Genomic DNA, 27,544 nt, shown 5'->3' with positions numbered 1-27,544 from the left:
AAGGCCTCTCTGCTGAACAGACATTGCTCCTTAGAAAGGATTCAAAGAGCTAAACTTAATTTTCAAAGTCCAGGCTAACAGGGTTTGTAGCTGCAGATTCTCCTGCTTTCCCTCCACACTCTGCTACTACCTACTATTGTTTTCACAGCCCTCTCTTCCCACCACTGTCCAGTGGCTTGATGCCCTGAAGAAAGAAGAAACAACAAATCACAAGCTGAAAGACACAAAGATCAAAAAAGTAAGGGGAAGAGTGAAAAGGTCTGGAAAAGAAGAGTTTATTTATCATAGATATAGAGCAGCTAGACATGCAGTTTATCCCACAGAAGAGGCAAAAACCCTGGAGACCTTCCAGAAAGCCACACACTAGAAAGCTGTTTCCCAGTTACTTCCTTTTCTCCACAGCAAGACCAGGATGAACTCAATTATCCAGCAGCTTGGTCATCTTTTCTGCCATGGGATTGTATTGACATGTTCCACCAACAGTATCTGCATCTGCTAATGGCAGCAATCTATCTCCATGCTGGCAAACTCTGCCTGCCTGGTCAGAGGTGGAGGTTTCTTAACAAATTAATTCTGCCAGTGCCTGTTCGGAGCACAATGGTGCACAGCGGTTCAGTGTGTGGCGGGGGTGTACTCACAGACCTAACTGGGAATCTTGCTGCCAACATCTGTTTTGGGAAAGGCTATTTCAGAAACAGTATGAAATGAGGTTCTTCAGGACTTTGTCAGAAATTCGACCATATTGTTTTAGCAGCAACCTCTGCATTTTGTTCCTACTAAGAACAGCGCACTTTGAACAGGTTGATGACATATGATCTAATAATTACAACTGGCTCCTCCCTGTGCAGTGAGGGTTGGAAGCCCCCTGCGTTCTCCCTAGCACTCTGCCACGTGAACTCCTTGCTGCACAGGGCCTGCAAGCAGATGGTGCAATAGCCGACAGGGTGACTGCACTTGAGGAAAGAAAGATCAGCACAGAGTTCATCCTTCAGTCTTCTGAGGCTTAGTTCTTCTCCAGGATTCTGGTGAGGAGCTCATTCAGCCGGCTCACCATTGGTCTGGGATCCTCATTCAGTCCTGCTGCTATCATGGCATTCTCATAAATCTGAAAAAGAAAAAAGCATTATTAAATACACTGCAAGAGCAAGTTGCATGAGAGCTGAGGAGGAAGTGAATGTCACTCTCCAGGTCTTGCATGCTGAGACCAAGCGTGTCTTCTAGGCCATCTAGTAGGAAAACACATGGACCACAAGGACCAGAAACACCCAGAGTAGGGACGACAGAAGGATGGGATTCTTGCCCACTACAAGAGCTTCACCCTGTTCCCTGCCACATGTGGTCTGCAAGCTGGTGCTGGGGAGGATGCTGCTGCTTCTGGAGAAGGACTGGCTCTCACCTGATCAAGCAACAGCTGGGCCAGATCAGGCTGACTGTCCTTCAGCTCATTAAGCTTCTTAATCAGAGCATGCCTGTAAGAGAGAGAGATATCAAGACTCAGACATGATATTTTTGGACACAATGAGAAATGTATTTCCACAATAAGCAGGTAAGCTAAGGTGGGACAGAAAAGGTTCTACCTAAAGGCCAAAATAGCTCCAGCTTCCTTGCTCCTGTTCTGGGGGCTTCTCTCTTCTCTCCTATCTTGTCCCTATAAACCCCATGGTCCTCAGAGGGCTGGATATAGTGCGGGTGTGTGGTTCATGTCAACTGTGCCATGCAAGCCTCACAGATTAAGGCATGCACCGCACTTAATGAGGAGTGCTCTGCTAACTGGGAGCCCTGAATTGCCTCCTCTCTGACTCCACCCCAGAAAGACTGCACTGCCCCAGGCCTAGCACTGGTATTGTTCCCCCATACCCTGTGTTGATCTCCAGGGTGGGCTGCAGGAGCTGGGCACGCTCTTCTTGGGTCTTGGCCAGCTGTTGCATGCGAAGAAAGTGGCGGGCAGCCCCCATCTCAAGCACAGTGATCATGGCGGGGTGGGTGTCCAGCCGTGTAGTCACCTGTGGCAAAACCAGCGATCAGTGGCAAGATGGAAAACGCACACGGGTTAGAGGTGGGGGAGGTTCAAGGACTCAAGAGTCTCCTCAGCACAGATCCACACCAAGCCTCCACACGATTCATCCCTGCCCCACAGAAGCTGCTTAAACCAGCAGCAGGGAAGCTGGGGGCCCAAATGGCCCCACTGGTCCACAGGCAGCAGCCTGCAGCTGGACCCAAAGCACTTCTTGCCAATAAGCCTTTCTAGCCCACAGGCAAGGCAGTCACCAGCCTGTCCTTCTGGTAACCTGAGCATAAACCAGTAAAATGGACTTTGCTCGTTACACGTTAAGATGTGGTTTTTCTGCTGTCATGCTGACCATCCAAATGACAAATGCTAGCATTCATATAATTTACAGAAAGGAGGCACGGAGAAGAGTGATTTCTCTCAGGGTCCAAAGAAAAATCAATCTGTGGCAGCAGATCGGCAGTCAGCCACAACCTTTTTTCCCTAGATTGTTACCTCCATGGATCTCCTGTACTCAGTTACCCAGACATGGAATACATACCTTAACACCAGTGACCCGAGAGCCTAGAGCATTTCTCATCCAGGCCATCAGATCCTCAGCCTCTTTCTCTGTCAGACGTTCTGCAGCTGCCAGGGGAAAGAGGGCACATCTGAGCATGCATATACAGCACACCAACAGACAGCAAGCTCTACTCTTGAGCTCAGTCCATTTCATACTTCCATTTCTCTCTTCCAATTATTCTCTTGTGAAAATGGGAAGGCAGCACTGTGCAGCACAGACCTACATATATGCCCTCATCCCAGACCATGCCATACCCTGAGAGGCCAGGCTTACGCCCTGCCAGTACCCGCCTGCCTCCATCAGAGCACCAAATGTACGTGTGTTGTTAAAACTCAGATCATGGAAACCCTATGTATGAGGTTCCATCTGTTAAAATTAGCAAATTGCTTAAACTTCTGTCACGTGGGATGAAAAGAATCTGCAAGAACTGCAAGTTGCCTCAGAGCACGAGAATGGCAGGACGGAACGGAGTGCTCTTTTCACATGCTCAGGAGTTGCAAGAGCGCTGGAGGAGGTGCACCCTCACTGGCTGGCACCAGGCAGCAGGACTGCATGCAGAAGGAACGGCCAGAGGAGCCTCATGATACCTGGGCGGCTCTCCTCAAACTTCTCTTCCTTATAGTGATCAACAACAATATCTGTCTCCACCGAGATCAGCTTCTTCTTGTCAAACTCCCGAAGGTGCAAGAGTGTCAGCTCATCAAATTGCTCATAGCAGAATAGGACCTGTGGCAATAAAGGGACAATAACACATTGTTTGGGATGTAACAGCATTTCCTCCTTCCCAAGGCAACTCTGCACCACACAGCAAGAACATCAGAAGGGAAACAAGCAGGTTCAACCCCGTGGTGACTATTGCTCAGGGCTCCAAATGAAAGCAAACCCTTTGAGGGCTTTGTTACTATGGGTGGCAGATCTGTAGCTCAAGTCATGCTGCCCCACGCAACAGGAGAACCAGCGTTGACTCCAATCCTGAAAGGGCCACTGCCCGCAGAGCGCACCTGTAACACCATTACCAGCCCTGCTCTGCAGCAACTAGGCTCCTGCTCTGGGATTCAGTGAAGGAAACAGATGTCAGCACGTCTGCACAAGTACTAACCCACCTGCATGGGGTCTGTGACAGGTCCTTCCTGGCCTCACACTGCATTGGCCAGTCTGAAGGAAGACAGAGGGAGCCCAGGCAAAGGCACCACAGTGGTGGGGGTCTATCACAGGCTTCACTGCCCTGCTCAGCTCTGAGATCCAGGTAAGCCCTGACCACCGATGTAGCAGCTCAGGGTGTTAACCCTGGCCATGGCACACCGCTCACCCACCTCCATATCCTTTTTCTTCATGGCCTCAAAGTATGGGGAGTGCTCAGCCAGGTGCCGGTTGGGTGCACACAGGTAGTAGATGTTCCTGCTCCCTGCCTTCATGCGGGAGGCATAGTCAGTCAGGCTGGTCAGCTGGCCTGCAGGCAGGGCAGATGATTCATAACGCAGCAACTTTGCTATGTCCTCCTGGAAAAAATGTCCTCCTGTCAGATGAGGGCAGGCAACTGTAGCTCTACCTGGCTACCTTCCCAGCCCCAAGAATTCTCTTTGTAGCATGCAGGCCTATTTGCAGCTCTCCAAAAAGGTTCAGGAGCTTCTGAGTCCCTCCCTTCCTGCTCCAGATATTAAGGAGGCAGAAAAGTGACCTAGACAGGGTGTAGGTCAAGCTCTCCTGGAAATGGGAATCCAGGCAGAGGACAACAGTAGGGGAAGGCCCTACTTTATTGCTTGTTGTAGTTCACATTGCATCAGGGAGGGCTGACAACACAGTGTGGGTACAGAGACTCTGCAGGGTCTTGAATTAAGTGGGAAGCAGCACCCAGTCATAAAAAGTCGAGTTTGGGCACTACAGAATCTGTAGGTCTTGTTAGACCCAGGAACACAAGTTACAGGCATGTAAGATTCACAGAGAAGCAGCATCCCCCTCTTCCCAGGTCACGGCAGGAGCCAGTAATCTTTCCCATCAGTTGCAGTTCTTCAGGACTCCTGGTACCTTGACATCCTGCTCTGCTATTGTGACAATCCCCTCTCTCATGAAGACCCCATAGTCCTCAAAGAATTTGGCATATTTCTCAGGGTCCTTCTTGCTCTGGTCAATGAAGAACTTGATCAGCCTCTTCTGCAAAACATCTCGGAGCTTCCTGCAGCAGAAACAAGCCTTTTAAAGATAGCTGCTAGACCAAGACAAGAGATTTTAGGTGAACATCTCTCTCCCTGTGCAGTGTTCTAGCGATGCAGTTGCAAATGTGAGGACAAAGAAGAAACTCTGGGTCCACTGTTGCCTCTCCCTCATGGCTTTACTTCTGTTCTTTCTCAGTCAGGAGCCGCTCTTGAGCTGGAGAGATAGCTAGAGCTGTGGTACATATGTACTGCTGAAGCTCAAACCTTCACTGAAGGTTTGACTCATAACTCAGAGAGGCTGCAGTACATAACCAGCGATGCACAGGGCATCTGTCTCACTCCCATGGCTATCCCTAAATGTGGCAAGGCAGCGGCTTGGAGGAACCCTTTCTGAAGGCCTGAAAATCCACTGTGAAGTGATAGGGTTAACTTGGTGACTGTAGTGAAGGTAGAGGCATTTCACCAGCTGTAGAATACAAAGTTAGCCAGCAAACCTAACAAGACAATGGCACCGATGCTAAGGAGTAAGAGCCTACTCTTATATTTCCTTCAGCTTCCAACAACGACAGATGTTTGAGAGGGGACTCAAAGGACAAGAAGGAAGGAAGAACCAAAGCCAGATCTCAGGGGTTGTTAGAGGAGACTGGCCTGCCAGCAGTCAGCTTCACTGGGCCTCAGCACCAAGTGAAAACCCTGCTGGCTGGCACTCAGTTTTTGTCAAACGTGTGTGCGAGCACAGCAGAGCTTTGCAGAAAGTCTGGAAACTGGAGGCACAAGGTGCTGTTTGAGGATCTACACATAAATAATGGTGACACTAAGGTAAGGCCCAGCTTCCCAGTATTGACAGCTGACTTACTGTTTGGTTTTGTTTTCCAAACCATTCAGTGGTACCAGACAATTTAAACAGCAAATCCACCGTTACTGTTGTAGACCAGAGATACTGAAAGGCAGTCTAGGACATGAGGGACATGTGGCCCAAGCAGATTGTATGACACAGGACACTGCTCCCGCATCCTGAGGTGTGACCAGCATGGCTGAGGAACAACTCACTTGATAGACTACAGAAATTCTCAAGGACAGAAATGCTGCAGCTTACATATTAGGTCCCTCCATGCCCATCTAACTATCCCACAATGTTCCCTCCTCAACCAGCAAGAAACTGCAAGAGTCTCAGCAGTCCACAGGATCTACCACTTGCTTACCTGATAAGGGCACTCTCCTGCAGCAGCTCCCTGCTGAGATTCAGGGGTATATCCTCACTGTCCACAACACCTGGAACACAGAGCAATCTTTGAACAGCGAGGCAAACGTGAGTGCCAGGCTCCGAAAGGCAGCCCCTTGCCTCACCCCCTGTGGAAGCCATGGCCCACGGCCTGCTGTTCCTGGTCCCAGCACACACCTCTAAGAAAACGCAGCCATTTAGGCAGGATGTCGGCAGCTTTGGTTTGGATGAGAATTTTGCGGCTGTAGAGGGCAACGCTGGAGCCCAGTTCCCTGCTGATGTCAAACATGGATGGTTTCTGCAGGAACAAGAGACAGAAGGGTAAGACCAGCACTGTGCAGGGTGCACAGCTGCACACGGTGCTGCAGTATCTCTGTGGCTGCACCAACTGACCAGGTTACACTGTGGTCTTCCCTATCAGTGCTGAACCCAACAAGAACTGAAATTTTGGCTGTCTTCCCTAGGGTCGTATCTGAGCCACCTTCCCACTGCTGTCATGCCTCATTATCCCCACGACTATCCTGTGGCACTCAGCCTGCTGCAGAGATGCCACGCTGGATATTCCTCCTTGCCATTCTTCAGCCTTGGCTGCCTCCTTTCCCTAAGGAGCTCTCCTATTCTCTCCTCTCCATAGCAACTGGGCAGATGTCCCACTGTTCCCTGGACAGAAGGGCACGTACTTGCTCAGGCACGTAGAAAATGCTGCGGATGTTGAGGGGAGCATCAGTTTTGTAGTGCAGGATGTAGCGGGGCTTGTCGTAAGCCTGTGCTATGAAGCGGTAGAACTCCTCGTGCTGCCACTCGCCAATGTCCTTGGGGTCCAGCATCCAGAGTGCCTGTGGAGGAGAAGGGAGATGAGTTCCCATCAGGTCTCAAGACCTGTGGCCTCATGGTGCAGGGCTCTTCTTTCAGAGCTACGCTTTCCCGCCAGGATGCCGGAGTAAGGAAATATGATCTTTCCAACAGCCAGACTCCCCTGCACAGCTTGAGAGCAGTGGGATCTATCATGGTTCAGGCACATTATCCCAAACTAACAAATTACTGTCCCTCTCACAGAGGTACTCTTGTCCTGCAACACAGGTAAGGCAGTTTTGTTTAGCCCAGAACAGAAGGGATATGGCTAACCTCTACTGCCTCATGCTTGCTACTGGTGAAGAGTGTCCTGGACGGTTACCACAGCTCAGCAGACTGGCAATACTAGTCAAGTATCTCAAGGCCTGACCAGCAAGCAAAAGAAAAACAGAAATTTAAGCAAGTCCGTTGCAACTGTCCCGCCTCCCTGACGGAGGTCGCTATCCCGCCACAAGGTCAGCCGAGTGCCTGTGAAGCAACTCCCAGGTTGCCTGTTTTCTGCTGATTTAGAGCAGCTCAGGGGATGCTTTGTGAACCACTCTGCCATGCCTGCTGCAGGGTCAGGAAGTGCTCCAGCAGTACTGCTCCACACATCAACATGTGAATTGAAGCCGTGAGCTCCAGGCCAGGTCCTTTCCCATAGCCATGCTTTCCACCTGCTGCTGCTTTAAACCCTGCAACGCTTCCTGGAGTGTTCAGCCCATGCTCACATCATATTTAAGTTTTCAGTACCTCAGCAAAAGACTGGCATCTAGCAAAGACATGGGAGGTTGTGCCTATTTCACAAGCACTGGGACTCAGCTAAGACTCTTGTGTTTCCAGCCAGGCGACTCTGCCACTCAAGCCCTAAGCGGTGACAGGAGTGATTACTGGGGGCAATAGAAACATCCAGCCCACCCTCCACCTACCAGAGTCCAAGGGATTCACGGCTCTGGCAGCTCTGCCATGCTGCCACACTCCTTAAGCTTCTTCTGCCTCAAAGCCTTGTTCCCCAAGTGACTTCATAACATTTCCAGCACACGCAAGTGTCCTGGATGGTTTGCAGATAACAGGTAGGTTTACAGACTCAACTGGGTACTAAGGTGCTTTATAGCAGCTGTTGTTAGGTAAACTGCTGCTTTCCCAGAAGCTTCCTTGTAGCTACAGTTATCACAGACCAGAAAAGCCCCTGACTCCACATTGTCCACTACATGGCAAGCCTTCAGGAGCTTATGTGGGAAAATCCACACCAGGGAACTAACTACAGTGTTGTTTACAGTGAACTGATGTGCATGCGTGGAAAAACACAAACCCAAGATCCTGGATAATGAAAAGGCCTGAAATGGGAGCATATTGAGAATAAAGCTGTTGCTGTATCTCAAGGGAAAACATTTTCTGATAAGAAGATACAAGTACATGACTCTTATTAAGGGCATTTCACCCCTTGCTCTAGTACTACTCTTCTCTAGGGAGTCTGTTCTATTGATTGTCAGGTAGAAAGAGCGAACAGCTGTCTACATCTGTTTCTGGTTTTGCAATTTAAGGGAAACAGCTAGAAAGCCTTTAGAACAGGAACACTATTATGCAGGAATTCAAATAAATATCAGTGACTAATAACCTAAATTACAGAACCTTAAAAAATCAACATGATAAAATACTTAAGTACAGTCTTGAAAGTCTGTGCATTCAGTGCCACATTCCAAGAAACAAAAAACCCACACACATGCTCTCTACCTGCTCTCTTAGGTGAGGAAGCTTTAAACAACCAGAAAAGGAGCCGCTGGAAGAAAATGATTCATAGATTTTTGTTTTAAAGATAATTAATTTCACCTAGGTGATTCCTGCAAGTGTGCCAAGAACTTCTGACTGAAATGGATCTAGCTGCAATATAATTTTAAGTGGTCAGAAAATACCAGCATCAAGCAGTGCTCAGCTAGGAGCTGTGAAGAAAATCAGGCTGTGAGCTGAGCCACTAAGAAAATCAGCCATTCACCATCACTGGCTACCCTGTCTGAAGGACAGAAAGAACTGCAGCAAGAGGTGTCAGCACACCAGTGATATGAGCAATCCCTGCACCACTAATACGTCACCCAGCTTAAAGTACAAATAAGTACTATAAAGCATTGAAATTATAATTCTGATTAAGGGAAGATCCAGAAGATAACTACAAATAAAAACTGTTTTGCTAATTGCAAGAATTCTCTCCAACAAGTGCCAACAAGCAGCTCCAGGCATGACTTGTGCGTGACTGTCTCCTCTTCTAATTAACTGATCACTACAGGGTCTGTGATATGCTGAACAACCCTCTCTATTTCTAGGGACAGCAGCAGCTTTATGCCGTTTCCTCTTTCCAGTGGAAGATTATAATGGTTCATCCCCATGAGTGACCTGCCTGTGGCCCTCCTGCTCACCTGTAATGTGTTAATTCTTCTCCCATTGAGGTACAGTGGGAAGTTGATGAAGTTGCTGTATTTTGTCACCACCTCTGGAATGGAAACAAGACACAGAAGAATCATGCTTGTGAAAACAACACAGTAAGAATTTCCTCAGTAACAGTAGGTGAAAGGTGCTGCTGCAGGAGAGGAAAACCACTGTAAATTCACCTCCCACTCATGAAGCACCAACAGATTTCACACAGACCCTCAGCAGGTAACAGCATCTCCCTCCTCCACTCACCTTTGACTCGGTCTTCATTTGCAAACTCCTTGCAGTCTTCTTTGAGATGTATAACAATCTTAGTCCCAGTTCTAACACCAGATGCTTCTGCAATCTCAAACACTCCTGAACTAGGATTAGAAACAGACCCTGTGTCAGCTTTTACCTCAGATACATCCATGATGAGACATAAAAAGGTTTTATTAAACTAAGAGCACACACAACATTTCAGCACCCAGAGGAAAAGGCAAAGAATCTCGAATGCCTGAATGCTCTCTGTGCCTCCGAGAAGCCCCCAAAACATGTGGCTGTCTTCCCTACAGAGCCACCAGATCTAGGACACGCTGCTCTGCAAAGACACCAAGCAGCCTCTACTGAGAAGGAAACAAAACCAATGATCGCAGGCTGGAGCAACTCTCCTGTGCAGACAGGCTGGGAGGGTTGGGGTGGTTCAGCCTGGAGAAGGGAAGGCTCTGGGGAGACCTTACAGCACCTGCCAGTGCCTAAAGGGGGCTTAGAAGAAAGTTGGGGACAGACTTTGTAGCAGGGCCTGTAGTGCCAGGGCAAGGGGCAATGGCTTTAAACTGAAAGAGGGTAGACTGAGATTGGATATTAGCAAGAAATTCTTCACTGTGAGGGTGGTGAGATGCTGGCCCAGGCTGCCCAGAGCAGCTGTGGGTGCCCCATCCCTGGCAGTGCCCAAGGCCAGGCTGGACGGGGCTTGGAGCCACCTGGTCTAGTGGGAGGTGTCCCTGCCCAGGGCAGGGTGATCTTTAAGGTCCCTTCCAACCCAAACCATTCTGTGATTCTACAATTCAAAAAAACTTCAGGTTGTTTGAGCCTAGCCTTCTACTCCTCTCCTTCATTTCCTACAGTGACTGCAACACCCAGGCTCCTGCCTTCTCCCTTAACAACTCTGACTTGTTTGTGGGCCCTCATTCTTATCTCCACTGGAGTATGCAGTAACTGGTGGCAATGGAAAGCAGCTGTGCTCTGCTGAAGACAGCCTGTTCCGGATGACCGTTCCTACCCTATTGCTAAGTGAATGCCATATGGGGATCAAACACTGGTGAGAGCACTGACCCAGGGGAGAGCAGCAGCGATGACAGACAAACAAGCCTTCAAAGTGTACAGCAATACAGATTGCAGTATACAGCAGCTTGACTGCAGCCCAAGATAGTCTGATGTCTCAGTTACAAGATGTTTTTTCAAGAATTTAAATAACTTAGTAAGTTCTTTATTCCTAGGAGATTTTAAGGGGATGCAGAGCTTGTCAGCCCCAGAAGCTCCAATTTCAACATGGTCCAGCAGTCCACAGATTTGCCATCACAGATGTTTGCAACGTCAAGAAAAAAGCAAAGGATAAGCACACAGATCCAACTCAGAGAAGGCAAGTGCCTACAGAGCCACAGCACTGCCCAAGCCCTGCCTACTGCGCATGTCCTCAAACAAAAACAAAGGGGACAACCAGACCAAAGAGACGAAATCTGTCCCTCCAGTATGGAGCACTGCGGAGATGATTGCTGCCTGCAGGGAAGGAACACAAGAGGCAGGTACTCTCTTTGTCCACAGCACACCTGCTCTGACAAAGCAAGTTTGTCCCTGTGGTTTTCACAACGGCACATGCGGCCACACTTCACTGCCATGTATAATCTGAGCAGGATGGAAACCAGTAAACCCACTCATGAAAGACCACACCAGCCCCGTCTGGCTTTGCACAGCTTTCAGTCCGTGCCTGGTCTGGACACAGCACCCCCACATGCTTCCAGCCCATTCTGCAGCCTTACCCATCTGAAGACCAGTGGTAGCCTGGGCTGCCCGGCTCTGCAGACTGTGAGAACACCTCCACTTTATCAGCCACCATGAAGGCTGAGTAGAAACCCACTCCAAACTGACCAATGATTTTACTACTCACTTCAGCTTGGCTCTGCAGAGCATCTAGAAAAGCCTGGAGGAACAAACAAGAGATAAACCAACACACAGTGACTTCAGGTACCACGGGGAAGCTGCAGTCCGCCCTCCAGCTGTGGTCCTCATGTACTGATGCAGCCCTACACCAGGTACCGCAGCCTGGCATTCCAGCACCTTCATCTCCCACTTCAGCATCATCCGAGGATGGTGCCCAAGGGAAAGGGTTTCTCCCACAGGGACTGCACCTCTGGCAAAGGGGAGCATTGCTTAGGGCAACCTCACTGCCACTAGCAGTAAAGGAAGACAAATGAGGCCTCAGTCAACCAGAAGCACGAAACCTTAAAATGGTGACTCGAGATGCGAAAAAACCCAAACGAAAACAGGCACATATATATATCTATCTCAACTTGCCAGCACGAGGACACAGCTGCTGCCCTCCCAGACACAAGGTGAATGCCAAGTGAGCATGTGACGCTCCAGAATGATGGCTTTGGGAGGAAGGCATCTGGGCGTGTGGGTACCCAGGCACAGCAGTACTACCCACCAGGCCCATTAGTGCTGCTTGGGCACCACAGGCCTCCCACAGCACACAGCAGAGACCATTAAGAGCTAGAAGTCTCCACAGGTAGGTTTCACCTTCCGAGAGGGGTGTAATTTCACAGCTGGGCTGGGGGCCAAGGGACAAAACTGAATGAGAAATTACTGGGAAAACAAAAGTGGCTGTAATTGGAGAAGACTTTTCTAAGGGGAGAAGAAGGGGTGCCTCATCCCAAGTTACCTTTGAGCCTGACCGAGCAATGGTACCAAGGTTAGAAACCAGCTCCTCCTGGGTCATCCCAATACCTGTGTCCTGAAAAGAAACAGCAGTTGTAGCTGAAATATCGGTAGAGAAGCATCCCTTTAGCAAACAGCACCTGAGCAACTTCCACCTCTGACTCCCACCTCTCCCAGCCAGCTGAGCAGGAAATACAACAACAGACTTCCAGCTGTGACTCCACCTGCACATGGTGAGGACAGCGGACTCACAAGGCACACAGCTCCAAGGGGCAGCCACAGCTGCCTTGTGGCTATAAACCACCAGAAAGCTCAGAGACTCAAGCTGTTTCTCGAGAGAAGACAAAACCATACCAAGGCAAGCTGGTTTCTTCATGCCTCTAAAAATGCACAGGGTGACAGTGCTGGAGAGAGATCTCATTGCAGCCACGGCCTCACCGTGCCAGACGCCGTGCACATACAGAGACAGCTCCCACCCCTGAATGGGTCCAAAGGGCTGTTGAGGAGCAGTGAGAACCAGCTTATTTCCAGCCTGCAGGTGGGGAACAGATGTCCTCACACCAGGAATCAATAGCAGAGCAGTGAATCCCTTAACTCTCAGGTAATGCAAACCCTTGTCTACAAGCACCACATTCACTGATCTCCATCTGCTTTGTCTTTTCCTTCCTCCTCTCCCCTACATGATCCACAAGACTGGAGCGTGAAGTTGTCAATGTCCAGCTCCCTGAGAGCTGGGTATCACCGTGCCTCTAGGAACAGGAGAACCCCAGCTGCAAGTGCACTGGCCACACCTCACAGTGCTCCGTACATGCTCCAAAGGCACGTGGCTTGTTGTGATCCCCACTTTAACACAGATTTGCACTGCTGTGTGCAGATAAACATCTCCCTGCTGCTAGTGCACACCTCTCAAGCAGCAGACCCTGTGCCAGCACCATCCAGAAAAGGCTGCAGCAAGCCTCAGACCAGGCTGCAAGTTCATTTGTTGCCACAGCACATTTGCACGCCCCCAAGGCAATATGGGTAACAGCAAACCCCAACTAGAAATGGCCACCCTCTCACACAGGATCCCAACAAAAATCTCTCCCGCTTTGTAGTCCAACGTATTTTCAAACTGGCTCCACACACACCTTCCACAGAAGCAAAGGGCAGGCTAATTTTCAGAAGGGCAGGACACCACTTCTGAAAACCACGTGCCATTCCCTCTCCCAGATCCCAGCAGCTTCTCTAACTGACAGAAACATCCTGAGAAGCCACTCTTACAGGTCCCCTAAGCCACTCTGTAAGACGAAAGCAGTGCAAAAATTAGCCAAGTGAAAGGTGATTCTTGCTTATGTGGGAGTTCTGCTCTACTTGAGTACCTGTGAGCGGTAAGTGCAGCAGACAGCAGCCTGCACATCCCAGAAGCAGGCTGATGCACTCCCAGTGTTGTCAGTGCAGGGGTGGGGTTTGGCATGTAGGAGTCAGCAAAATGAGCTAAAGTGGAACTGGCTGCTGCTAGATGGCTTGGAGGTGAGGTGCCAGAGTGGCTGGTGGCACAGCATACCTCCACCACCCATGTGGGGCATTTACTGGGCTTATTTACTAGCCAAGTAAGTTAATGTTAGTATGCATTTTTAATATAGTGTTTAACTCCACTAAAGGATCAAACTGTGGTTGACTTGTGAGGTTATTGAGTGAGGTGCCACGTGGGTAAGGGATTTTTCTGCATCCCCACAAGTCACAGCACAGCAACACCTTTCCCTTGATTAAATACGGTGAGGCTAGTCAGTCAACTTGGCTGAGAAGAGGGATGATGCCCAGTAAGATCTCAACAGTGGGAGATGAAAAGCCAGGAAAAACAAACAGGGTATGGCAAAAGCTCAGGAATCTGACGTGGTCCCTTCCCCCAGGGAAGAAAAAGCCAGAAAGAAAAGTTTTCAGCATCTGGTTCAGGTTTTGTTCATGCCAGACTCTGAACAGAACTCTTAAGTCCTCTGATCCACTCCTATTTATAGCACAGCCTGTCATTCCCAAATTCCAGTATGTTAAAAAAAAAATAAAAATCCCTACCCCGTAAATTTATTCAGCTATTGAATTCTGAACACCCTGCCAAACTTATTGCAAAATGCTTAATGACAATTCCTGGAGACTAGTTTGATGAGGGTGAATCGCAACGAACAAAGACAGCACAGCTCAAAACAGTCTGCTCCCACACCAGTGCCCAGCCGCGGCCAGGGAAAGTGGGAAGTGTCCTTTTAGGTGGCCAGCCAAAGAACCTGGCAAAGCAGACATTTCCTACCGTAGGCAAACACCTGCGTGGATTGGGATGAAAACACCATCGAGATTCCAACCTACTCCCACTGTGCCCGCTTTTCCTGCAGCTGCACTGTGCTTCTCAGCTCCCTGCACCAGACGGTGCTGCTCCAGGGAATGGGGAATAAAGCGGTGGCAGCAGAAAGACGGGAGCTGGGCTCTGCAGAGCAGGCCTTCTTCAGCAATGGGAACCAAATGAACCTGCCCATGAACAGTGAGCCCTGGGCTGCGCCGACGCAAGTGCTGCCAGCACTAGCTCTGTGAAATCCAAGGAAGGAGCTGGCAGGACTTCCACTGCCCTTCTCACATCACTCCTGCTGCGCTGGCTGTTGCTCAGGCTGCTGCTCGGCCTCTGGGTGTCTTTGCCAGCAACCACCGTGTCACCACACGACCCCCTGCAAACACCTTCTACCTGCCATTGCCCAGCACAACTGCGAGGGCTGCTGTTGCTCCACCATCAACAATACAACCTTTCTTCCCCTGCAGGCAGTTTCAAGCCCACCCTTCAGTCTGCAAGAAAAGTTTTATCAGGCTGAAAACAGCCACCGCAGAGTTATTCGTAAAAGCATGAAGCAACATGCTTCATGGGGCTGCACAATGGACATGGGGCTTCACAAATTACAAGAAATGAGGGATACGTTCAGAGTTCAAAGTGCCAAATGCTTCTCCACAGCTTGGAGAAACCAACCACTGTATGCCATCAAACAGAGTTCAGTGTGCTGACACTTCATTAGCTGAAGGTTAATTACAGAAGCCCTTCTGTTACTCAGCAAAACGACAACCTACTCACCTGGTTGAATTTCCCTTCTGGGACTTCCCTGAGTGCAGTGAACAGCCTCCCCCTGAACCATCCCCACTACTGCCCTGTCTCTCTGCAAGACTACACAGCAGGCTACAGACCTTCACCCCACCTTCTGAGGGACCACAAAGAGCTCTGTGGCCACACTTGCTGAACTACGCTTCTAGACTAAGTAACATTTACCCTGAGGAGACAGCAGCCGAACGCTGCTTTTAGCACCTTTTTGTGTGTGGAGACCTCCCAGACACAAAGCTTGCTGTCAAACTGCACCGGACCTTTGTGCTTTCTCTGCACTTTGTTCTAACCTTTGTGGTGTGGGTTTGTGGATGTTTGCATCAGAGACTGTCCTGTGTAACGACGGTGGGATAACTGCCGGACACGCAGTACCTCAAGGTTCCCACCACGAAATCCTGTTTGCTCTGCAGCCCTGAGGACCTCCGTCTGCCTTGATAGACAGGTAAACAAACAGCTTTGGCCCCACTGTCTCATCAAATCAGTCAGTCCGTGGCTCTTGTATTCATGTCACATTTTATGGTAAAGCAGAAACAAGCTGCACAAAATTACAGCAACAAATCTAGCTGAAAGCAACAAACTGCTTAGTTTAGCTGGTGAACAAGAACCCAGGTAACGTAACATCTTTGCTCATTACCTGAGCCCAATTTAAGGTACTGTAGAACTGCATTACACCAAGCAATGCATTAACTAACCATTAACTGCTGCCTCTGCCATGGCTGCATCTGAAAGGATGCTTGCAGTTAGTACATGTCTGAGCTACTGTGTCTTTCATCTCGCTTTGTTGCCAAATGAACACTTGAAATGCTTATTTCAGTGTGAAATCTCAACAGGGCATCAGAAGAACACTGACTACATTATAAAATAAGGACATACTGCTTTCACCAATTGATAAGTAACAAAATCCCAAAATGTCTGAATAGCAGGTGGTGTTGTGTCCCACCCTCCCCCTGTTATTTAAATGCCTTGCTTAAAGAGACTTAAAATTCACAAGTTGAGGACAGCAGCCACACTGGAGCAGCGTTCCAGTTTAGAACCAATATGGCATCTGCAGCAGCAACCAAGAGGAAAAAAGCCACAATAAAACTGATGCACATCGATAAAAGATAATCTTGGCCTAGTACATGGAAGCCGTCCGAAGCAGAGAGCCTGAGGTTTCCTTTCCTTTCCAGTACCCTTGTGTTAACATTATTTTCAACGATGCTGAGTGCTGCTACAGGCTCAGCTTCCACCCATCCAGGTCTAAATACCCACTGTTCAGAAAAGTACTTCCTCTTACCCACTCTGAATTTCCCATTTTTAAATATGACATGCTCTTATTCTGGCACAAAGAGGAAGAAAACAGAAGATTTTGCACTTCCTTCCCTAGGCCACAGGTTATTTGAGATGCACTTATATTTCTGGTTCCCTGGCTTATTTGTTACAGATGATGCAACAACTGGAAGCTTTAACCCACCCCTGCAATCAGTGGCACATTTCTGTAAGCTTAATTCCACCTAAGGCTTGTCAAAGTCCAGCCAGTTTTACACCTCCACCTCTACCTGCATCACTGCCCATCTCCTGCTCCCCTGCTTCCTCAAGCCCAAGTGGCAGAGGGATGCTGCGATGCTGCACACAGCTGAAGTTGTAACCCTCTCTCTGCTGCAGCCTGGCAGCACAGGGACATGACCCAGCACGGAGGGGGACTGGCTCCCCACCTGCACCAAGCTCTGTTGGACATGCCGGTGCAGCTGCATTGAACTGCTAAAGCCCAAACACCTTGGTTCCTCACTAGAGCCTCCGGCCAAGCCAGTGTTTGTTGCAGACTGTTCAGAACTCATAGACCAGGAGAGATCTGCTCAGTGAAGCAGGGAGCTGTTGCAGGGAGGAGTGGTGTTTGCAGTCATTTTAACTCCTCCCAAACACAGCAAACTTGTTATTTTGTGGCTTCACAGACACTGATTTTGGATGACTGCAACTGTGAGAAGAAAGCCCGGCAAAGAGAACTGAGCAGCCCAAGCTCTGTCAGCAATTATGCTGCTTACCCCTGTTAAAACAGCAGTCACACTCCCTCACGCAGCAGCAGCAGCCGCCATTAGCTCTGTAAACATTTCAAACAATTTCCTCTCAACTGCTAGCACTGTCCTAGCCCTAAATTAAGCATCAGCAACCAGCACGGCTCCAGCCCCCAAGCTCACACATGCAGAAGGTTACCACCACAGAGCGGTATGGCAGAACCGCGCAGCAGTGACACCGACTGCAGCACAGCCCAGCACCGCAAGGAGCCTTGCACCCGTGTTGAAGGAGAGCTCTGTGGTCACAGGGCTTTGGGGTCTCTACAAGGCGTCCTCTGTTCCCACGTCAAAGGGTCCAAAACCAACTCTGTAAAGCCTTAGCATGCAGAACTGCAGAGCTCTGCAGATCTGTCCTCGGTGAAAACACACCCCTAACATTTTCAAATGGATTTTCTTAACAGATCTGACCTTGCAGGCGGTGGCTGCTGCCAGGTGGAGCTATCCTAGAAACAGAATGAGGTAGCTTTCAAAGGAGTGGAAGAAACAGTGGGATTTGCTAAAATAACAGGACTTTGGTGAAGGAACTGAGGTGGTGTAGTCTGGTGGACATTTCCCTCTTAGCAGATACAATGCTTGGCAATGCTTAGGCAGGATATCCCCGAATGAGGCCATCGGATTAAAATCCCGAGTCTTGCTATGCTTACGACTGGAAGTCAGTCCTGGCAGAGAAATAAGCAGAACCGCAGCCACTTAACAGAGCTGAACTTAGTCCTTTACTAGAACTAGATAATGCACCCCAGGAACATGCCTGTAACAGAGACCCTCACATGTACAGACCTGCCTTTTCTCAACTAGTGAGACACAAACAGATGCTACAAGGTTTGGAAGGGGAAGGGAGAGATTCAGCAGATCCAGAGGCCAAGAGCAGCACAAAGATCTGAGGAGAAGGACTCAGGGGTCAGACTGAGACAACAGGACCTGTCTAGAAAAAAATAATGGGGCGACCATTGCTGCAGATCACATATGAGGGACCTGCTGCCTCGGTTTTGGTAGGTCCTAGTGGGTACAGAATACAAAAGAGCGACTAAGGGACAGGTCCATCTCTGTCTCAGTCGTTGCAGGCAAGTTTTCTTGCACCTCTGCAATCCTGAAAGGTAGGGAAATGTTCTGAATGAGGCTTGTTCAAAGCAATCATTATATGCAGTATGTTTCTTCAAGAGGTTATAAATAAACCCTTCACTGGAGCTAAGGAGCTTTAGGCACTACTGAGAAGGCAAACCTATTAAAAGAGATTGCAGTAGCGCTGCTCTCTCTCCCTTCTAACAGAGCAGTATTGCTGCAGTTAAAGCTTCCTAGTTAAGACTCATTTAGTCGCATTAGGGATGCATAGGCAGCCAGGTAGGGGGTTATAAAAACACAAATCCCTAACACATCTAATTGGGTATGACATCAAACGTACCCTATCTGCGAGGTGGGCAAACAGGTCTCTTTAACCAAACTGCCAAAGAAGGGGACAGCTTCCATAGTTACAGGGCATGAGTTGTACAAACGTCTTGATGGAGTCAGAGGCTACGTGTCCACAACGGGCTCAAAAGGGAAAGAAGGAGAGCAAGGTGGGAATGACAGCCTGCCTAGGGCTAAGCGAGAGCTCATTAAGGAACTGGTGTTACACAGCAGTCAGAAAAATGCAATAGTCAGGTGTGATAGGAACAGCAAAGCCTCTGCGTTATGGTTTGAGAATCTTTGGGTTGATGATTGTGTTGCCCACTGATGAACACTAACTTCCCCATGGCAACCGCAGCTGCCTGTTCTGCAGAGAATCATAAGTATAAAATAACTAAGCAGCCTCTAAAAGCCAGTGCTTTTGTCCCACATGAAAAATACCAGACTGTGTGTTTTGTGTGTGCCACATCTCCTCTGGACCTGCTCAGCCTTCACTCCTACACTGCGCTCTGCCTCACTCTCTGCTCTCCAGAGCTACACCAGTGGCTGACACTGGTCCACGAGAAAAGTTACCAGTTTGCCTTTGCATTAAGAACTTTGCCAAGAAAGCAGCAAATCTGAGTCCCAGCCTTCTACCCTGGACAACAGCCACGAACAAGGGCAATCAAAGTACAGAAAGAAGGACCAGCTCTACCTTCCCTCAGACACCGGGGCCCACAGGTGAGCATGCTTACACTGACTGCCCAGCTCCAGCTAAGTATTTTGGCACCAGCAGGGAACAACCAAAACCCGGGCTGCAGAAAGGAGGACAGGTAAGTGCTGTGGTACTGCTGCAATCTACAGTCCCACCTGTATTAGGGCAGAACCTCAGCATCAGCTGGACTTGGTCTCTCCTGGAGCAGGAGGAAATAGAGACAATCAGTAAAGCGAGGTTCTTCTCACCACCCCAGCATCTCCCAGCAGCTGAGGTGAGAGGGAAGCTACCATGTAACTCTTCAGACTTAAGGAGGTGAGGGAAATCCTCACCAAAGGTCAGGATGAAACCAGACTCCCAACTCTTTCACTAGTGAGAAATGCACACACAACCTGGGAATTGCACCAGACGAGGTACTGGGAGAAAAACTACTGGTAGTTCTTAATAGGGAAGGAAGGAACAGCAAATTTTCCTGTAGGGACAAGCAGGGAGCAGACAAATTTGTAATTTCTCATCAAATCCTGATGTTACAGCCTCATGAACCGGAGTCCATCTGAGAACAGAACACATCTTCAAGCTGGCTTGGGAATCCACGGGGCTATGATGCCACTCAGCTTCCACTGATCCTTCATGGGACAAGGGCTAGTGATGGGAGCGGCAGGGAATAATGCTCCTGTAACCAAAGGGAGGTACCTGGATAGTGATGGTTCCCTTTCCACTGTCTGTCTGCAGATGGATCTCCATCTCTGGCAAGGCCTTCCCTTCTGCCATCAGCCGATGACGCAGTTTCTCCAGTGCATCACTGCCATTGGAGATCAGCTCCCGGATGAATACCTGGGGATGAAACACAATCTGACACTGCAGCCTGGCCTTGTCCACTGCACCGACTCCCAGGGACCTGGGAACTCACGGCCTACTCACAAACTAATTCCAGCTCGGTAGAAAAAGACCTGTGTTTCCCCATTATCTGCCTGGAGAACAGTTTGTCTGAACTCAATATTGAAGTGCAGAGGCTCTGGGGCTCACAGAGTCACCTGGCCATACCTACAAATTATTCTGAAAATACATTTTCAAGGTGTCTTAAGAAAACGTCGTTCAAGAAAGCACAACATATGAACAGCACTGGACTTGCTGGGAAACCAAGCAGGTATTCTCCCAGAAAAAGTGTTTTGGATGTACCCCTTGACAGAGACGGGACTTAGCCAACAGAAAATCTACTAGCAAGTAGTGGGTGCCTTACCTCCTTTTCCGAGTACAAGGAACGGGCAACAATGTCCAACAGTTTCTTCGTTTCAGCCTGAAACTCATGTTTAGAGGCTGCACCTAGAACAAAAATCACAAACACACCTTTTAAGGCACTTCACCAGGGTCCTCTTGGGAAGGAAGGCAAAACTGCAGTCTTACCACATGCTTCAGCTTCCTAGGAGTGAAAGCCTGAAGCAGGATGGGACACAGGTAACTGTGACCTCCAACAAGATGACAACAAAGACGTTGTTTACGCACCCCTAACGAGGCAGCACACTTTGCCAAGCAGGCACTTGGCCTCTGCACCTCAGCTCCTGGCACACAAACCTCAAGGCAGACAAAGCCTGCAGTAGCGGGACATTAGTCACCATGTCTGGGCTGCAGGGCAATCGGTAAATGAGAAGTGAAAGGCGATTCCCCTTGCTCCTATGCATGACTCCATGCAATCCCCAGCCACATTCTCAAGTGCCTCCCGTGGTTTATAGCCTGCCTTCCATACTCTTCCTTGACTCCAGTTTCAAGGGAACAACCTTGCACATGCTCTTCTCCAAGAGCTTCTACAGCCAGGTAGCAGTTCTCATGCCCAAACAACACTCAGAGCCTTAAGCAGAAAAAGGCAGATTCTCAAATGTCTCTGTGGAGCAGGCAAGGGAGCACATATGTACAGCTACCTATGCGGGTGGGTAGCTGTGCTCAACAGAAAGAGAATTTTCCTCTGAAGGGATATCACTACAAAACATCTCAGCTGAAACACCATCCTTAGCCTTTAAAAACAGAATTTCTCTTGCTAGAGGCATTAGAGAACCCTGAAGCAACATGGGGAAAGCCACGGTTTACACGTCACATCTGCCATGTCTTGCTGGCAAGGACCTACATTCCTCTGTGACGGGGGTGAAGCTGGGGTGTGGACAGCAGCAGGAGCAGTGCATCAACCCCACTCAGGGCTTCACAGCCTGGCAGTCTCAAAAGCAGTTGGAAAAACCACAGGAGCATGTTGTTAAGTTGTTATTTCTGTGCTTGAATAACTTGTGTGACTTCGCTTTAAAGCGCCTCTCCCTGGAGATGTACAAAGCAATTCATTCTAACTAAAAGGTTGACAAGGTTGACACTAGGATTCTCATTCTCCATGACCCACAGCAATGACCTGGGCAGGCACAGCTTGCTTCTGGGACAAAAAGTCTCTTTTTAGGTAAATTCTAGCACCTATGGAGCCTCTACACGCATGCATGACCATCAATTGCCTGGTTAAGCCCATGGCTGCCACTTCTTCCCACAGTCTTGATGGCCTCATCTCTCTGTAAAGGCCATTCTGCTTTACCCATTTCAGTTTGGGGGAGGTGATGGTGCAACGCAGATTCAGACCACAGCCCGCCAGCAGGATGTGATGACCTGCATCTCCTCCAGAAGCAGAAACACTACTGCAGAGAGCTCACCCCCACAGTCAGGGCACGGCTGCACCCAGACCTTGTCCCGGGTCTGCCAGCACCCCAGGAGTGCTCCCACAAATCTGTGTTTATGCCCACCTTTCACGTTCTCCGTGTTGCTGATGATGGTGTGCAGGGGCTCTTCTTCCTTGCTCTCCACTGTCTGCGTGCTGTATGTCTGGACAGCAGAAATGCGCATGGCAGGAATGTTGTACCGGAGGCTCCAATGTTGGAGTATTTGTCTTTGGAGACATGCTGCTCCTTTTGCTAGAAGACACCATTGAAAATTTCAGTGTACATCACAAGTATCAGCAGCAACAACCTCGCTAAAGGTCCCACTTAAGCAATCATGTGGGGAGTTACACTGTCTGGGCAAGGCTGGAGTTCCCTTGCAACCCAACACCCACCATTTCCCTCCAGCACTGCCTTCACTGTGTAAGAAGGGTAAGTTGCTACTTTTGAGTGTGTCTCTTCCGAATTAAAATTCTAGCCAGAAGATGACAATTAGTAGCTTGCACAACAAATTAACCAGTGAGGAAGAGGCAGTCTGCAGCCTTCATTGCTGTTATCTGGCCAAGCTGAAGGGAACAGGGAACAATTCAACTCCCACGTTACTGTCAGTGAAAGCATACAACCCCATTCCAAGCAAGGCAGCCCGCACGTCCAGGAGATGCCTCTGCTGCACACGCAGCTTCTCTGGATGCTGTACTAACAGTTACCATCAGGACCAAAATCTATTTCCTCCTGCTTATTTTCTTATGTTCCTCCTGCCAACAGTAACCGGCTCCTTTACAACAAGCTCCCATACCTGAGAACGGCGCCAGCCAGCCCTGTTTGGCCCCCAGCAGCCAGCTGAGCAGTTACTTTATGGCAAATAAATATCTGGCCCTTGACCATCTGAGCACCGTCAACAGAGCACAGGGATTACAGCCTCCAACAAAGCCAGCCCTGGGTAAGCAGCACGTGCAACCACAAAGCCACTAGGCATCAAAGCGATCAGTGGGGAAAACGAGACAGAGGTCAGGAAACCGTACCAGCCCCATTAAGGACTGGGATTCCCAGTTCTCCTCCTTCCATTGTGCCCGGGTGAACTGAACGGTCTTCTCTCTGTTGTTCGATACACTGAAGCCAAACCTGGCCACAAAGAGAGCACTTAGAGCACTACAGAGCTCTGTCCAAGGCCAGTTACTTGCTGCAATTTCTGAACTGTAGTGAGAACAGCCTGTGCCGGGGTAAGAACCCGGAGGGTGCGAATCTAAACGCGCCGTGGCACAGGGGGCAGGCGGTGACTCGGCCTTCCCCAACCCCACGAAGAACATAAGTGGACGAGGCTGGTTTGGGAGGCAGAGGAGCAACCAGGATGGCCTGGGCAGAGTGGGGAGACACTGGATAAGCGGCAAAAGCAGCTGGAAGCATGACAAGCCCAGGCTTTTCTTACGACTCACTCTGTGTTTGCAGGCTGTTTCGTCACAGAAGGAAAGGAGGCAAACCTCACACCCCAGGCCTGCAAGAGGCACGTTCTCAAGGTGTGCTTTCTTTGGATGAATGGGTACAAAACCACCAAAAGACTGAACTGAGAACCATTAGTATGGTGACAGCCCCAAAGTGCACCTGTGACCTCCCTGGAAACAGCCTCTCCAGCCCAGCTGACAGGCTGGGAGTGTTCAGCTCCATCCCGAACCTTCCACCGCCTTGTCAGAGCCCTTGAGTGAACTCAGCATCCCAGCCCTTTCACAACACCCCTCGCTGTCCTCCAGCCCAGCTTGGGAGGTTCTCAGGCTCCCCTCACAAACACTCTGCAACCCCCCTGCGCACCGCAGCAGATGCTACAGCCAGCATGGTCATGGGGAACAGGTCTTGCTGCTGCAGACCATCAGGCTGAGCTCTCGCTCCCTCCAGAACACAACCCCCTGAGCTTTAACAGTGCTCCTGGCTCCTGCGCTTCATCCCCAAGTGCTGATTGAGGAGGCTGTCAGTCCTCATTCTTCCTCCTCCTCATAGAAAGCTTTGAATCAAGATCCACTTCTCCAGCCAGAAGCTTGAATTACTCCCCAGTCATTCTGCCCTTAAAGAAAAGAGCCCACAAATAGTTCTTAATGCATCTGAACACCTCCTACACACATAACTGTTCACTCTCTGCGTCACAAACAGTTCTGCCGCATTATCACAGGACACATTCTTCATCTTTCATTTGACTGCCTTTGTTGGGCTCATCTGAGAGAGCAACGAGGGAAACAGCCTGGGTGATGGATGCGGGAAGCAGCGGAGAACTCACTGCGTGGCTGTCCACCCCATCAAGCTTTGGAAAGGAAAGCCCTGAGTCAGCCCAGGGTTTACATATTTTATTTACATGTTTACAAATTTTATGCTCATTTTATGCTAGGCAGTATAGGACACTCTGAAACATCTACGCTTGTATGTGCACACACACACACACACGTTTCCCAACCAGCAGAAACAAAAGAGGGAATTTTTCTCCCTCCCTGACTCCAGAATCCAAGAGAGAAGCAGACCAGCAGCAGCTCTGTGCTAACCTTAAGACCACTTCTACCACCAGACCTCCAGGCAGCAAGGCCCCGGAGCCAATAAACGGGTCGCCTCCCCAGCCTACTACCACTAGCTGGCTCTAGAAACTACAGCTATTTATAACTGTTTACATATTCATGTCTTTTGTCTCCCTACGCCTAAAACACAATAATAAATCACCATCCATCAGTTCCAGAAGTTACTTTTGGATTCATGTAATATTTGGTCTTATCAACCTTAATTAACAGCCCGCCCTGTGCCAGGTAGAAGCAAAGCTCATTAAATGCACACTGCAGCATCTTCAGAGCATTTGTCTCTTGCAGAGCCCTGGCCTGGCAAAGGCTCTGAGCAATTCTGGATATAACCCCACAATTATCAGCATGCAAAAGCTATTGAGAAAGTATCTGCTGAATTAACAGGTTGAGTGACAATCAGAATGAGCCAGAGAAACAAATTCCTAAGACTAAGAAGCAAAGAAGGAACGGCTTTTGCCCCAGTTGAGCGCTGCCACGGGCTGGAGCAAATCAGGTCTTTTTATATCGAGTAAGTAAAATGCTGAGCTTTATCACAGTCCACATACCTTCCTATTTGCATCACTGCCTCACCTGCACCATAAAAGGTGGTAGACACCCACACTTCAGCTTCCAGTCCTCTGTGAATCTTAAGTGATCCTGTGTGTATGACCACGGAGCGGCCTCGCTCACACAGGGAACGTGCCACAGAAAAGAGAAGGACCCAGGTCTTGGGGGCTCCTTTCAGCCTGGGCACCAGAATGCCTCAGTGATTCCTGAGCCCAACCAACCGCCCAGGAAACACAGCCTCCTCTGGGAAAAGGTCTGCAGGGAGCCAAGCTGAGTGTCAGTTAGAAATTTAGGGGGGGAAACGGAGCACAAAGCAGTACACGGCTCAAAACAAAGAGGAGAATTTGGGTCAGCAGACATTACCATAACAGCCTGATTGCCGTGCAGTTGCAAGCCTGTGGATGCTCTTGCAAAGAAGAGCACTAGCAATACAATGCTTCCAGCCCCCATCTTGTTAGAAGAACAGGCTCTCTAGGTGGGCACACCACCCTGTAGGTATCTGGGGAGAGGAGACTCCCTGATTGATCCGCTTGTGCCAGCACAGCTCCCGAAAAGCTCTGCGCCAGCTTCAGCCTTCAGTGTTGTGGAGCCAAGAGAAAACACTGCCAACTTCTCACAGCCGAAGGGAAGGGATGGCTGTCCCCACAGCCAGGGACCTCTGCCTGCATCCAAGTGAAAGGACACCACCTCCTCCTCCTCATTTCCACCCCACACAGCTCCAGCTGGCTTTTCCCTGAAGGACCTGAATGACAGGTTAAGGAATAAAATTCTGGCTCTGCTGGAGCACATCTAACCCAGCAGAGGCACATGGCTTCCTTCTCAGACGGAGACGCTAACAAGCCACTGGGGACTTCTGTGGTGGAAGAATGGAATTGCCCAGAAACGCCGGTGGCAATCAGCGGCACAATAAATCTAACAGTCTGACCCTCGTAGCGACCCTACTTGTCACACGATTTCCTCTGTCGCATTTTCTCTTCATAACCCACAGCGAAACCACAGACCGCAGTGACAACCTATAAATCTGGCAATTAGGAGCCAGACAGCAGATAAGGGAGCACCGAGCGCAGCAGGGGCTACTCGCAGAAAACACGCAGGGAGCTCCTGACCGCGCCCCGGTTACTGGCAATGCACAAGTGCATCTCAAGGCCTGCGCACCACGGCCCCGGCAAGGCAGCACGTCCTGCCGCCAGGACCTCCGGGCTTGGATCTCCTCAGCCCTCGGCCTCGCCAGCTGCCTCAGGTGGAACCTGGAGCAACTGCTGGGAAACGCGCCACCTTCGGGCTCAGCCGTAAGGTCCCCTGGGATGGGAACGGGCAGAGAACAGAATGCTGCCGCTGCCACCCCTGTGCCCAGTGGAGCTGAACATGCTGCACAGCCTGTGCGAGCCAGGACACTCACCTGGACATGCTATACAGCCTATATGTGCCAACAGAGGTACCCGGTCATGCTATATGGCCTATATGTGCCAACAGAGGTACCCAGACATGCTATACGGCCTATATGGGCCAACATATGTACCTGGACATGCTATGCAGCCTGTAGGAGCCAGCACATGTCCCTGGGACATGCTGTATAGCCTATATGGGCCAACAGATGTGCTGGACATGCTATGCTGCCTATGAGCCAGTACATGTACCCAGACATGCTAAACACCTTCACACACTATACGCTCTGTATGAGCCAAGACATTAACCGGGATGTACTATATACCCCATATGAGCCAACAGATGAACCTGGACATGCTAAATGCCTAGAACATGCTAGATGCCTTATACAAGCCAGGACACTGACCAGGACATGCTATATACCCTATATGAGCCAACAGATGAACCTGGCCATGCTCTACATCCTGTATAAGCCGGAAATGAACCTGGATATGCTAAATGCCCGGGACACGCTAGGTGCCCTACACTAGCCCCGACACTGGCCTGGCCATGCTATAGGCTCTATACGTGCCAGGCAACGCACCCGGACGGGCTCAGCGCCCGGAAGACGCCAGACGCCCGGTACGAGCCCGCAGAGGCCCCCGAGCACGCGCTGTGCCCTATACGTGCCTATACGAGCTGGCCCCCGGGGAGGGCCGCTGGCACGTGCCGGTGCCGGTGCCAGGTGTGCCCCCCCGCAGAGGCTGCCGCCGCCCAAGCGTGGCACCCCGCGGGTGCGCAGCTGGGCCCCGGCGCCCGCCAGGGCCCCCGCGCCCCCCGAGGCCCCAGCGCGACGGCCGGGCCCGGGCCGGTACCGGCGGGGCCGCCCCTGCTCACCTGCGGGCCCCCGCGGCCCGGCTCGGGAGCGCAGCGCCGCCGCCAGGCCCCGGCCCCACCGCGCCGCCGCCATGCCGCCCGCCGCCGCGGCGCCTGCTGATGGCGTCACGGGCACGCACCGGCGTCACGCGGCTCCGTGCCCCCTCCCCCCCCCCC

General features: G+C 50.2%; 1 protein-coding gene across 1 annotated transcript; it reads right to left on the bottom strand.

Moving 5' to 3' along the window:
- Positions 1 to 259: 259 nt before the first annotated feature.
- Positions 260 to 27,544, bottom strand: TRAP1 (TNF receptor associated protein 1). Its single transcript, XM_080383531.1, has 18 exons — positions 27,389 to 27,544; positions 22,119 to 22,286; positions 20,591 to 20,673; positions 20,044 to 20,184; positions 12,121 to 12,192; positions 11,219 to 11,379; positions 9,453 to 9,562; positions 9,188 to 9,261; positions 6,626 to 6,781; positions 6,123 to 6,243; positions 5,926 to 5,995; positions 4,596 to 4,743; positions 3,884 to 4,069; positions 3,158 to 3,296; positions 2,550 to 2,635; positions 1,858 to 2,003; positions 1,397 to 1,469; positions 260 to 1,105 (listed from the first exon to the last, which is right to left on the bottom strand). The coding sequence occupies exons 1-18, from the start codon at positions 27,459 to 27,461 to the stop codon at positions 1,004 to 1,006; spliced, it is 2,109 nt and encodes a 702-aa protein (XP_080239657.1). The 5' UTR covers positions 27,462 to 27,544; the 3' UTR covers positions 260 to 1,003.

The sequence above is a fragment of the Falco punctatus genome (genome assembly GCF_963210335.1).
Source record: "Falco punctatus genome assembly, chromosome: 4".
Classification (NCBI taxonomy): Eukaryota; Metazoa; Chordata; class Aves; order Falconiformes; family Falconidae; genus Falco; species Falco punctatus.
The sequence above is the reverse complement of the archived record's forward strand: the minus strand, read 5'-3'. Positions and strand labels throughout refer to the sequence as shown.